The 13,612-nt window shown below is 41.7% G+C and overlaps 1 protein-coding gene across 5 annotated transcripts in view; it reads right to left on the bottom strand.

Moving 5' to 3' along the window:
* Positions 1-13,612, bottom strand: part of ADAMTSL1 (ADAMTS like 1) — a 683,211-nt gene that overhangs the window by 131,635 nt on the left and 537,964 nt on the right. For 3 of the 5 annotated variants that reach the window (XM_043515182.1, XM_038403598.2, XM_038403600.2), the window contains one exon: positions 4,445-4,495. The exons of the other annotated variants lie outside the window; for them this stretch is intronic. In XM_043515182.1, coding sequence (XP_043371117.1) covers positions 4,445-4,495 — 51 coding nt within the window. The remainder of the gene's footprint in view (positions 1-4,444; positions 4,496-13,612) is intronic. 5 annotated transcript variants of the gene reach the window in all.

The raw sequence follows: 13,612 nt of genomic DNA, 5'->3' as shown, positions 1-13,612 counted from the left end.
CAAGTTCCAAATTGCTGAAAGCTCAGGGCTTGTCTACACTTAAAACATTACAGCAGCAGAGCTGCATTGCTGTAATGTGCATACTACCTACATTGATGGGAGGGATTCTCTCCTCGGCGTAGGTAATCCACCTCCCTGAGAGGTGTTAGCCAGGGCAGAGAAGAATTTTTCTGTTGACCTAGTGCTGTCTAAATTGGGCCTTAGGTCGGCTTAACGCCTCTGCTCAGGGGTGTGGATTCTTTTACACCCCTGACTGATGTAATTGAGCTCACTTAATTTTCTAGTATAGACCAGACCTCAGTGTGCTATGAAGTTGATGTCCTTCTTTGCATTGCAAGGGGAAGGAGCAATGCCATCCTTAGCTGCTACAGCCATCATGTGCACAGTGGGTGAGGGGAAAACAGAGATGGAAGCAATTTTCTCATGAGAATAAAATGACTGTGTGATGAAGTGTGTGTGAACGGGGGATAGAACTATAGCTAGCATTACACTGATATGGTTAGTGACTATTAGAGAAAGACAGGTTAGTTTGGGAAACACTGCTGCTTTTGTCTGACTGCTATTGAGGTAATGAGAAGAACATTTTAATTTGATTTATAACAAGTGACATTTTGTTGAGAAAAAACAGTGAAATGTGTGTGCTCTGGTTGCTTTATGAGAATGTCTATAAATATACATATACACATAGATTTCAGAAAAAAATATATACTGTATATATGCATAAACAATGTGTGTGTGTGTGTGTGTATAGAATACACACACAGAGAGAGTGATGTTGCTTCTCTTGAAGCAGCTGTATTAGCCATTGTCATACATAGGAACAAAGACTAGATGGGCCCTGGGTCTGATCCAGACTCGTGATTCCTGTATATCTGCCCACATAGTGAATATATATTAGAGCTAGTCAGCAGTTTTCAGTGAAACATTTTTCCTGGAGAAAATGCCTTTTCAATTAAAATGAAAGTTTTTGCAAAAAAAAAAAAAAAAAAAAAAACAAAACAAAGTCTGCTTTTTGACAAACAAAAACAAAAAAATCATTTTTAGGAAAAACTAAAATCTCCCCCTCTGCAGTTTTTATTCCAGGAGATAAAAAAATAAGTAATAAAAAAGCAAGAGTGGTGCTCCCCAATCAAAACAAAATCAACATTTTAATTAAAAACAAATGAAAAAATTCATGGAAAAATTCAGACAGGATGAAAAATTTTCAGTTCTTTTCAAATGTTTCACCAACTACACTTACCTTTTTCTGACTAGCTCTAATGTATGTATATCTGCACACACACTAGATAATGGCTGATTGTATTGTATAAAGGTTTTATTGACAACAGTGTGAAATGGCCACATTGTTTACCAGTGGCAAAGCCATTGATGTGTTATGTAGTTCATCTCAAAGGAGTGCTAATAAAACTTTTACACCACACCTTCTATTCTGCAACTGCTACAGAAGTTAAAGAAAAGGTATTTTTAGAACTTAGTTTTAAAATATTTTGCTAGCATTACTTTCCACTAATGCTCCCCTTGTAGAGCCAGAGTTCCATAGTTATGTTGAGCCACCTATACAGGCCTAAAATTGGAACTAAGAAACAGTTAAAAAACCTCTAATAATTACCTACAATAATTTTTCCATACATAAAAGTGTGATGATTGGAGTCTGATATCTTGGGACTTTCTATGGGAATCCAAGTCTGCCCTTTTATGGTAACTTTCCAGCTGCTTTGTGTTACCTCAGCACTACAAAGCAGCACAAACAGTGGGCCAAGAATTTGGCCCTCAGGTACTATTCCAATATAAAATTGTTGAAAGAGTTTCTGGGATCATGGCTCTCAAAGCAGAGGTCACAGTCACCAGAGACAGGGAGAATGTACCATCTACCAGGAATTTGGGAAGAAAGTGGTGCCCAATGAGGACTCTGGTACCACAAGAGTGTATTACATGCAATGGACCACATCATCCTCTCTTCATGATAAAAAGCATGGCAGAGGGAAGTTCCTGCAAAGATTCCCTTCCAGACCTCATCTCAACCTGCTCCCAACCTTTCAGATCCAGTAGAGCCTTGCTGCCTACTCCACTTGGTGCTAACCAGCCATGCAGTGATTAGGCTACACAGAAAAGATAATATGGCCTGGGGCTGTAAGCTCTATAGGTCCAGAGGGAAGACAATTTGCATCCCTCTGATCCTGGTCCTGCCTCAAGTCTTCCTAAATCCTCCCTCTGGTCCCTTTAACTCAGCCCATTCCTTATCCAAATGGATTCTAGACCTGTCACATCTGGAGTGGGAGTGGTGATGCAAAGGAGGGGTCTGACCGTGATCCATGCTCAGAGGGTTCCAATCAATATGTGGATTTGGGGTGAGGGAAATGATACCACCCATGTGTAGAATGGTGCTGGGGTTGAAATGGTGGATCTAAAGGGATTGTTACAGATTGAGACCAAAGCCCGGAAAAGCTGAGAAGCACTGCCTCAGGCCTTTGATCATTTCTCATGGACTGATATTTTCTTTCTTTTTGTGTTGCTGAAAGGCAAATACTTCAGGGCATGTCAATCCTTTATTCTGGATTTTCTTTAACTGTTAGAAAACCTCTGTCAAGCTGCCAGGTTCAGGATGCTTTTTGCTGAGATTCAGTCCTTCCACTGTTGAGTGTTGCTGGTTCATCCTGTGATCTATAAAATTCTGTCTCTTTCTCTTTCTGTCAATGTTCAAGAATTTTGTCATAATGAAGACAAAATACTTTTTTACCACAAGACACTCAGATCTTATTAATGACTGTCCTTTACAACCATTTTTAAATCTTTTGTAAATTTTTGAGATTGGTGGGTTTTTGTTTTATAGGAAAGAAAAAGAGGTTTCCAGAAATGAGGGACAGGAAATGAATATATATTTTATAAGAGCATAAAATATAGTGAGATAAATGACCAATATATTAACTCTGTGTTCATATATGGAAACATGCAGCCATGGGGAAAAAATCCCTAACCCACCCAAAATATGTATCTAACGTTAGTAGAAGGTGAGCAAGACAGGCATTTGGCATATAAATATAAACTATACAAATCATACGTCAGTGGTGACAATGTAAGCGGCAGCCACAAATGCAGGCAAACGCTGCTGTCCTCCATGTCCTCCTAATCTCAACTGGGAAGTCTGTTGTGTGGTCCTATACCATATTTCAAATCTGAATGCACTGCCTTTGTTCACTCACTACAGCAGAGCTCTGTGGTACCCGTGCTAGGACTCACTGTGGTTGGGGAGGGATCACTTTCTCAGTGAGGTGAGATTAACACAGTGGCTAGTATGTGCCTTTAGTGCTAGAAGGCCCAATGACACAATAAACTAACAGAAGGAAATGAGGCAAAAAACAATACTATTTCAAGCTATTGCCTCAAGACAGTGCAGATTCTGGTTATTGATGGGCTTGCTTCAAATGGGAGAGTACCTTTGTTAGCCTTTTTACTCTTACTCTATTATTAATACAATCACCAATGTAACAGACCTATATTTCCTGTTCTTTTATATTCCAGGTTTCTAATGACGCACAGAAACATGGCTAATTACATGAGATTTTCAAGCACCCCCTCATGCTTTAAAGACATTCTTAACCATAAAGTAATTAATAGGATATGTTAGAACTCTCTTGCATTGGCCATATTTTAATGGAGAGTTAATTCACTGCAAGCTCAGGTGTAACTTTATTATGCTCTAGCTTGCTGCACACTAACGGCTGTGTGGAACTTGCTACGGCACACTAAAAGTTCCATAGTGCGTTTACTTTTTAGTAGATGGTAGCAGGGTCCACCCAGCCAATAAGTGCGTGGCAAGCTATAGCCCAGCTTGATCCTGCAAATACATGTGAGTACATTTACCCATGGAAGGCAAGTTGGGGGCAAATGTACGTAAAGAAAAGTTACTCATATGGAAATGTTTGCAGGATTGGGCCTTTGAACACTATTCATTTTAAAAAATAAAACCCCTCACAATTAATAAACTTGTGACTTGTTTAAAAGAGAATTTAATACACAAAATGGAACTACAGAATCTGGAGTTCTACTTTCATACCAATATAATACACTATGGCATATGCTAGATACTTTTGAGGGGGAAAAGTTGAACAGTTAGCCACAAAGCCAGTGGTTTAGGTACCATTCATGGAAGGGCAGGGGAGGGATGGGGGAGGGAGGGGTGGAGACGACAAAGAGAGACAGATATCCAGTAGACAATCAGACTGAATTACTGTTTCAACTTACTTTGATGTAATTTTAGCTCTGCTTCAATAGTCTTTATAGCAACAAGTTTAGCGCTTGAGCAACTCATGATTATTCCATAGGAGAGTTCAGAACAAGGGGCAGGCAGCATCAATTGTCTTAGTTCTACAGAAAAGCAGCAATGCAGGAGAAAAGCAGTAAACTTATTTGCTAATCCTAGCGTCTGGTTGATTGTTTTACATACCGAGGAAGGGGATGGTAGAGGTCATAGGGCATGATCTGCTTGTATCCATCACTGTTAGGAACAATAATGCCAACCCTCTGAGTAGAAGGTACACACAATAAAACAAACACTAAATGATTACATTATACAATTGTTTTTACATGGTATTAAAAAACTGTCAAAATATTCTACCCACATTGCTAATGTTTTGAAAACAAAACATAAGAAACCTTTCCAGAGTAATCCTCGCAGTTCACAAGTCGTTCTACAAGTTAACCATTTAGCATACCAATTAACCCTCTGCTTCTTATTAAGCTACCCACCATGTTAGCAAAAAGTTGGTTCCACTGTTACAAATGACACCAATAAACACATAAATACACTCTTCACTTACAAAGTAATTACATACTATGAGGGATCATTTTTATTAGTACTCTGAAAACTTATACATTTAGAGCTTGATTCAAAGTCTGTAGAAGCCAATGAAGAGATTCCCATTGACTTCAGTGGGCTTTGGATCAGGTCCTTACTTAACATTTACATGGTTGTTTCTGCCCTTCAGATGAAACAGTCCACTAGATTTACAGCAACTTGTGATGCGTAACTAAGGGCATTTTCCATGCAGGGTCCTCGACACTGGGACTCGCATCTCTCCAACCCAAAGAAACCCAATTATGTTCCTCTTCAGCCCTCATTTATTTACTTGGACCTTTTTGAAAGAAGTGTTTTGTGGAGTGAGGAAGACAGCTGTTGTGTTTTTTGTTGTTGTTGTTTAGCGACCATTCTTTGGGGAGTTTATGGTGTTCTTGTCTGATATGATATTATTGTTCGTGTGTCTAAAGATTGTGATAGGCACTTATGTAAATCAAAATATGTAAAACTGAGGATATCAGGCATTATATGAAAATTTATGAAGTTGATTATTAAAAGGTGCACAGCGCCTAGGAAATGGCCACTTGGGACGGGAACAGGAAGGTCTAACTAGGGGGTCCTATTTGGTTAGTCCAGGATTTTAAGTTTTGCTGGGGGGGATGGGGTTTGAAGAACTTCTTACCTGGAGTGACTCCCTCCCTGATCCTTGATCAGTGTTCCCAATGTCACCCATATACCCGTTATCATTTTGTCAGGCTGGGAACCTGGCAGAGGCTTGAAGTAGGAGCTCATGGAAAAGCTGAAGTAAGCCACATTGGAATGAAGGAGCTGGATGTGGAGGCCAAGACAGGGATGATTTTAGAGAGGCTTCGATAGCTGAGATAGGTTGGGTGAAAGGGGATGAGGGCATCTGTTAGGGGAACAGGTAAGAATAAAGAATTGAGAACAAGTATTCTTCATCCTCAGTGCAATGTATTGAAGAGAAGTTCTCCAAGAGTTAAAAAGGGTCTTGGCATGTTCAGGCTAAAGGGTTCTGTTCTCCTTTTGATGGGAAGAGTGTTTATGTGGATAATTCTCCACAATGGGAGAATAGATCCCACTGTATTTCCACAGTGAGGAGTCACAGCTAGGTCAGTGTGATGGTATTTTCCAGCTAATGCATTAGAAGAAGCTGAAGCCACTAAAGTGTGTGTGATGAGAACTGGACTGCTCTCTGTCAGGTTAACAACTCTCTGAAATGACAGCAGTTGTGTGTACGCGCACTGAGTGGAGTCCGTGCCTCCCCATTGACTTAAAATCTGAGAGAGTTCCAAGATTTGGGTAGGTTTGGAAACGGGAAGGATGGATCAGTTAAAGTTTGTTCAGTAAGCAAATCATTCCAGTTTTGTTCTGTCGGACAAGAGAGAGTGACACTGATTTGGGAAGCTCTTGATAATATTTTAAATATAATGGACATTTTGTCATGCTCTTGCAAAGTACACCCTCCTTCCCCACCACTCTACTAGTGCTGCTCCACACAAAAGTTGTTAGCTCACTCCAGCTCCTCAATCTGCTGAGAAACATACAGGAAAAGATTAATACCAAGTCCAGAATTGAAGCAATTATACTGTCAACGAGGCTACATTGTTTGACAGCCAAACGGGTTTCAAATCCTAATTTGTAATTCTTTGCTGTAAAGAATTAAAACTTTTTAAAAAATTTTTCTTCTAATAAAACTCGGTTTGAACAGTTAGTCAGGAGACTGAGTCTTGAGGTTACACACTGCCATCCCAGGGCTGTTGTGAGGATTAATTAGTTAATGTTTGTAAAGCACTACAGAAGGGCCAGGCAACACTATTATTCGGGATGTACAGGGGCCACAGTTTGTATTTCATTCACATGTAATTTGTATCATATTGTTTATTAAATTGCTGTGTATTTGGGAAATATTGTCAAGGGACCATAATACCATCTCATAAATTCTGCAGCGTAACTGCCAGAGAGAAGCTGAAAAATTTATTGAATTAAACCCCAAGATGAGATTTTTCAAAGCAGAACGTATTTATCCTATTCCTTTGACTACTTTTACTACAATGACTTGTTTTTCCATTGTTATATGCTGACTAAATCCCCCCCCCCCCCCAAAAAAAACTTCCTAAGGGTATGTCCACCCTGCAATCTATGGTGTGACAGCAGTACGCATACACATACACACACATTCCAGCTAGCTTTGATTTAGCTCAAGTAAACACAATAGCAATGAAGATGAGGCACCATGAGCTGTAGAAGCCCACCACCTGGATGTGTACTTGAGTGGCTAGCTTGTACAGCAACTTTGCTGTGAATGATCAAAGCTAGCTCGGGTATATCTAAAGGTGCTGTAGTCACATCTCTGACTGTAGACATATCCTAAAACTCGTTCTCAAACAGGAGTATGCATACTCCTGGGGGTACACAGAGGTCATGACCGTGGGGGAGGGAATGCAGGATGGGTTTATGTGAGGGTCACAAGTGCAGGGCCAGCGTTAATGGATGGCAAGTAGGGCAGTTGCCCGGGGGCCCAGATACCCTAAGTTACATGCTTCCGCCCCAGGTGGTGGGGCTCAGGCTTCAGACCCCTGAAAGGGATACAGTAGTCGGGAAAGGTTGAGAACCACTGTCCCAAAAGACACAAAACAATACAAGACGATTACTGTTAAATAACTGCATCCTAGCTAGCCAGTTTACACAACATGCCTGTTGCTACCAATCAAAACAAATAAAAGTGATTCACAAAAAATACATTTACTTAAAGATCTTCTCTACAGTTCTGAATTGTCTGGTTTCTGACTCAGCAAAGGGTATTTCTGGGTTTTTAAAACTCTTATTGATCAGTTGTAGCATCACTGAAATTAATGATGGAAGAGATCTACAGCCAGATCATGGACCCTGGCTCTGTTCACTTTGTGCTACTCTGACCATGCCAAGGGAGGCACAGCTGCTCTAGGAGGGCAGTTGGATATTCCTCGGATGTAATGGAACCCCTAGGTGGTGTGAAGCTGGCGTAACTAGCTCTGTGCCACCTGCTCCCAATTTTGGGCATAAGGAGCAAGTGAGAGAGGGTGGAAACAGAGTAAAACATGCACCAGAGGCAGAGAAGTCTCCAGGGAACTGCTTCAGCCAGTATAATTTAAAGCAGACCCCAAACTGCACTACGATATGCTGAGGTCCAAATGCAAAAGTGTCTTGACCCACCATTCCTCACCCCCCAGTTCCTGCACCAAGCACAGCTCAACTAGACTCAGGGGACTGGGCCCAAAACTTTTAGATGACATTTAATAATACTTTGGACCTCATATATATAGGGGGGGGAGAGAGAAAGCTTGTTTTATAAGGCTGCTGTGGGAGTAACAAATGGGACTTTGCATGCACCACATGGCACAATCCTACTCTGGAAGGGGCATAGGCATGGACTAAATTTTAGAGGACTGTCCTCTCTCTAACATGTAGAATTATGTTTTCTCCCAGTTGGCAAGTTGCTTTGTTCACACTGCAGTTTTGCTTTATTCTACATGGAACCTAGCAGTTTGCTTTTTGAGTGTATCTGCCCTGCTGCCTTGGGAATGAAACATGCCAAGGCTGGGTGCACCACAAAGGCTGGATATCTACCTACAATGTTCCTTTTTCACTGTTAAAGCCATAGAGTTGGTTCTAGAAGCTGATGCTTTTCAATTGTATGGAAAAGCACCGCTGCACTTCCATGTGATGAATCTAGCTTCTAGCCACTTGGGGCCCTATTCAGGCCTATGTCAGTGCAGGTGCTGACACAGGGATACAGGGCAGGCAGTTTGCCTTTCCCCCTGTTCATGGTGAGCAGGGGCTTGAACGGCCTCTGGGTGCTGTTAAATCAGACCTCAGGGACACAGAATATCTGGGACACAAGCCTGTCCTGGCCATACCCCCTCTTGCCTCTGATCTGTTGCCCCTGGCATCAAGGGCTCATGTGGAAGTGGCTTGAAATATGCCCGTGGGGGGAAATTTATACCTCTGGAGAAAAGTTGAGCATTGCTGATGCGAAGGGCCAGAGGCTAATGATAACTAAGCCCTGGTCTTTTTGCCTACTATTGGTTTAAATCAGAGATACTTAATCTTTTAGGGGCTGGAGCCCCCCCTTTGTGGTGGATCTACACCTAGGCCACACATGTACCTAGAGCAATTGCTGCATTCCACCTCTTCCCCATTCCCTCCCTTTTCTCATTTTTAATGATTTTTCTGTCAGTTTGTGACTCTTATTCTTCCCTTTCCTTGCCCCTCTGTGAAGCCACCACTTCTTAACCTCTCTCTCTCTCCAGGTTCTCTCCCCAGATTCCTCTCCCCACCAGTTTTCCTTCACTGTTACTCATAGATCCCTCCCACTATGAAAAATGTGGCCAGGGACAATTCTCTGAATAATCAAGAACTCTGGGGTCTGCTAGGTCCCCATCCAATAGACAGTTCTTCTGGCTTGGGGGTGAATTACAAGGGAGTTTTCTTCTTAGGAAGTGAGTGAAGCATGGACAGAAAAATCATTGAAAACTCACCAGCATGCACATCAACCCCCCAGCTGTCCCAAATTTCTGGCTGATGTTTAGTGTAATTCCCTGAAAATAGTGTTAGCCCCTTTCTCCTCCTATAGTTCCCTGGTCTCCCCTCCATCCCTTGTGGCTTAATTCATCTCCCCAAATGGCTTCCTTCCATAGCTCAGCCCATCTACCCTAGAGACTCTGACAGAGAGTGCAGGCTCCTCTCCTGGCTGTTAGTGGCCTCTTCCCCCACTTCACTACATGCGTTTGGCACCCAGATCTGCCACCTGTTGAGCTGAGCACAGTTCTAGAGGCAGCTGTAGAGGGTTGGAGCTGGGAGCAGCAACCAGCAGGAAATAGAGAAGGGAACTGCAAAACAGCTGTCTTCTTCACAATCTCAGGATAGTGAGTACAAAACTTCTCTGTGAGGGGCTCCAATTGGGTCTGTTCTCACCTAACCAGGACTACTGGCAAGAATGCTGGTAGCTTCCCCAGCACTGCTTACTGGAAGGATCTATGAAGAAGGCAAGGGCAGGATCTCTCAGTGCCTCTGGACTATCTGTGAGCTCCAAAGGGAGCAAAGAAGAAAAACTTGGCATGAGCAGCTGCTTGAAGAGAAGTCAGGTTGGCGGCTAAAAAGGAACCACTGGACCATCTCTTCTTCCTGGTTTCAGCCGTCTAGCTAGAGAGCATTGGAGGGCACGTCTGCCCAGAGGGCAGGAATCCTGCAGATCCCTCATCCCCACTTCTCTCCCCCAATCTCTACAAGCCTTTCTGCCCCTACCCCCAAATTGCATTGGGCTAATTGGAGACAAAAGCAGCCCCCTTAGAAACTGCAGCTTCCTTTTGTTTGTTTTTTACCCCGTGCTGCAGGCTACATAGCACCAGCAGTCATGCAGCTGGAACTGCTATGTTTCCTACCCCAGTGTTCTGCACTGAGGGGGTTTAGATTGTAAACTTTTCAGGGACTTTGTCTTTTAAATGACATTCTGTAGGTCATCAAGCATATTGTGAGCAATTAAAAAGAAAAAGAAAAAGAAAAAGAAAAGAAAAAAGAGCCAATGGTAATTCAACTTGGGAGTGGAGTGTCACTTCTGTGGAATTCCTTGCCAGAGAATGTTGAGAAGGCCAAGACTATAACAGGGTTAAAAAAAGAACTAGATAAATTCATGGAGGATAGGTCCATCAATGGCTATTAGCCAGGATGGGCAAGGATGGTGTCCCTAGCCTCTGTTTGCCACAAGCTGGGAATGGCTGACAGGGGATGGATCACTTGATGATTACCTATTCTGTTCATTCTCTCTAGTGGCATTGGCCACTGTCGGAAGACAGGATACTGGGCTAGATGGACCTTTGGTCTGACCCAGTATGGCCATTCTTATGTCACACTTCCACTAGTGGTCTGCACCTGAAAAGGCTGTAAAAACGCTGCCATATAAAACTAAAGTTACTATAGATACTATATATACTATAATATTACAGGAGAGTCATGATTTCATTGCACTGTCCCATGAGAAAGTCTCGTATTTTAGGTTAGGCATTCTGCCATTAAGTCACAGTGTGATGATGCTGCATCCTCATATTATGAGGATGTGACACCATGACCATGTGAGACAATTGCATTGTGGTGGTTTTGTCCTGAAGAACAGATACAGTACTCACCCTTAAAAAGGAAGCATTTTCCATATATTACTATCTGAGATCACCACCATTTCCCCGTAGTCTTAGGAGATATCTGTGTTAACTGTGTGGTAATGATTGATAATGGCTTTTTAATTCAAACTTCTGTATGTAAGCAGCCTACTTCTAAAGTAGAAGCACTCCCATTTCTGGAATCTGGATCATCATGCTTAATCCCTAACTATATAGCCAAAAGACAAGTGCCTTGCACTTCACCAGTGTCAAAAAGCCACAAGTGTAATATTATATTTATTAAGTTGACAGTGCCTTACATCTGTCAGGTATATTACAGATAGGTAAAAGCCAGTTTCAGCTCTCCAAGGAGCTTATGAAACTGAGCTGATTGTCAGTGGCTACTTAAATAGTCTTATGATAAAAAACCTGCAGATGATCCTTTTGAGAAAGCCAACTTTTTTCATATCTCTGGCTCAGCATTCTAGAGTGTCTCATATCTAGATATTTGTGGATTCTCATCTCATTGAGCTAGAGCTATTATGTCTCATCATCGTAACAAATGAAAGCGACCTTCCTGGGGTGCATTTCTTTCATTTTTCCTTGCAGAAATGTATTGTTAATATTTATGGGCCATCGCTATAGACTTCTGAAGACCATTGCCAGAATCTGTATCAGACTTTTTGAAGCCCTTGTAACTGAGGTTAATCAAAAGTGGCAAACTGATTTTTTTTTAAAAGTGTCAAACAACTGATTTTTTTTAATTTTTTTTTTTTTTTTTTTTTTTTTTAAAGAGAATAATGTTATGCATTCTGATTAGGCTTGGCAGTTTATTTAGATGCCCTGGAATGGGTATCTTCAATTTAAATTGGGAAGCAGTAAAAGCACAAAAGTTACTTTTCTTTCTGTGGCACATACAATAAAGCCCTTTAAAATATGCTGTACCACCAATTAAAACAGAAGGTGTCAAAATCAACAACATTTTCATCTAGTTTAACTTTTCCATAGTGATTTAGATGAAGTCTGACGTACATAGGGATTAAAATTTGCGATATCTTCTTCCACTAAACAGCTACAGCAGAATATCCAGCACAATCCGGCCATGTCTACACTGATGAGCTTACAGCGGCACAACTGTACTGATATTGTTGTGTCACTGTAAAAGCGCTCGTGTAGCTGCTCTGTGCCGATGGAAGGGAGCTCTCTCATCAACATACTTAAAACACCTCTAATGAGTGGCAGTAGCTGTGTCAGCAGGAGAGCATCTCCCACCAACATAGCGCTGTCCACATTGGCGCTTCTGTCGGTGTAACTTGTGTCGCTCAGAGGGGTGTTTTTTCACACCCCTGAGCAACGTAACTTATATTGACAAAAGTGCTATTGTAGACATAGCCAATCCCAGCAGCCAACTGTCTTTCTATATTTGCTGGAGTTTCATTCTCAACAAGTGACTTGATTAAAAGAGCCTACAATCAACTTTAACATATCTTCCGCTAGGACAGACAGAAATCTGAGTTTGGTGCTAACACTAGCATGGAAATTGTTCTCTGCCATGTAGCTTATTAACTGCTGCTGATTGCACTCTCCTTGTTTCCTTTATCTTATCTCTTCCTTTAACATTAATAGCCACTTTTGCACTGATGTTACTCAACTGCACATAGCGATTAACACCTTCCAACCCACCCTCCCTACCTGTCCTAACAAAATCATCTTGTGGCTTCATTTCAGATTCCTTCAGCTCTATGCAGTGTTTCTGGTTTTTACCTACGTGTCTGCAAAAGAAAACTGCTTCTTGAGGCAAGCAGAGCATTCACGGGCACAATTCTATTTTATCCATCTTCCTGTACAACTCTAATGACCCACTTGCCACTACTCTGGTATCATCCTTGACTCTCACCTCATTCTCTTTCCATAGTTCTTTTGCCTACAGACAAGGTTACACTGACAGAAGCGCCAATGTGGACAGCGCTATGTTGGTGGGAGCTTTGTTGTATGTGCCACAGACAGGCCAGTCCTTGCTTACAAACAGCAACAGTGCTTTATTGCATGTGCCACAGAAAGAAAATAGTAACAGTAACAGTTACAGACAGCCCCCCAACCTGAAGCAGATACTCACCAGCGACCACATACCCCTTTCGTTTAACTAATGCTAGCCTCATTTCTCTAATCCACACAATTTCATCTGCATTGATGTGAGAGCCACCTTCTTTGCATCTCCTACCATCTGGAAAAGGCTTCCTTTGTTTCATCACCTCATTGACTTGATCTATTTCTAAATTTAATCCAAAATAATCTTTTTGCCTCTCTCTGGTTAAAGTCTGCAATTAAATCATGTAACTATAAGGCCCTTTGGAGCCATTTTATATGGAAGACTATTGAAAATAAAGTTTATTGTACATCCCACTGGAGGGCAATAGGGATAAGTGAACCATCATCTCTCAGAACCTCATCCTCACAGATTTATTGCTGCTACTGCATGCATCAGAGAGAGCAGGCCCCTTCTCTTCAGAAATGTGCCAGAATTCTAATTTCATTTATCTTCTGACAAAGAGTGCAGTGAAAACAGGAATACTGATTTACTGCGGTAGTTGCCTCATAATTGCTATCAAATTAAATACATTTAAAGGAGGTGATGACAAGCTAAAAGGAAGGCAGTTGGCAATTT

This window comes from Dermochelys coriacea, chromosome 5 (genome assembly GCF_009764565.3).
Source record: "Dermochelys coriacea isolate rDerCor1 chromosome 5, rDerCor1.pri.v4, whole genome shotgun sequence".
NCBI classification, from domain to species: domain Eukaryota; kingdom Metazoa; phylum Chordata; order Testudines; family Dermochelyidae; genus Dermochelys; species Dermochelys coriacea.
The sequence above is the reverse complement of the archived record's forward strand: the minus strand, read 5'-3'. Positions and strand labels throughout refer to the sequence as shown.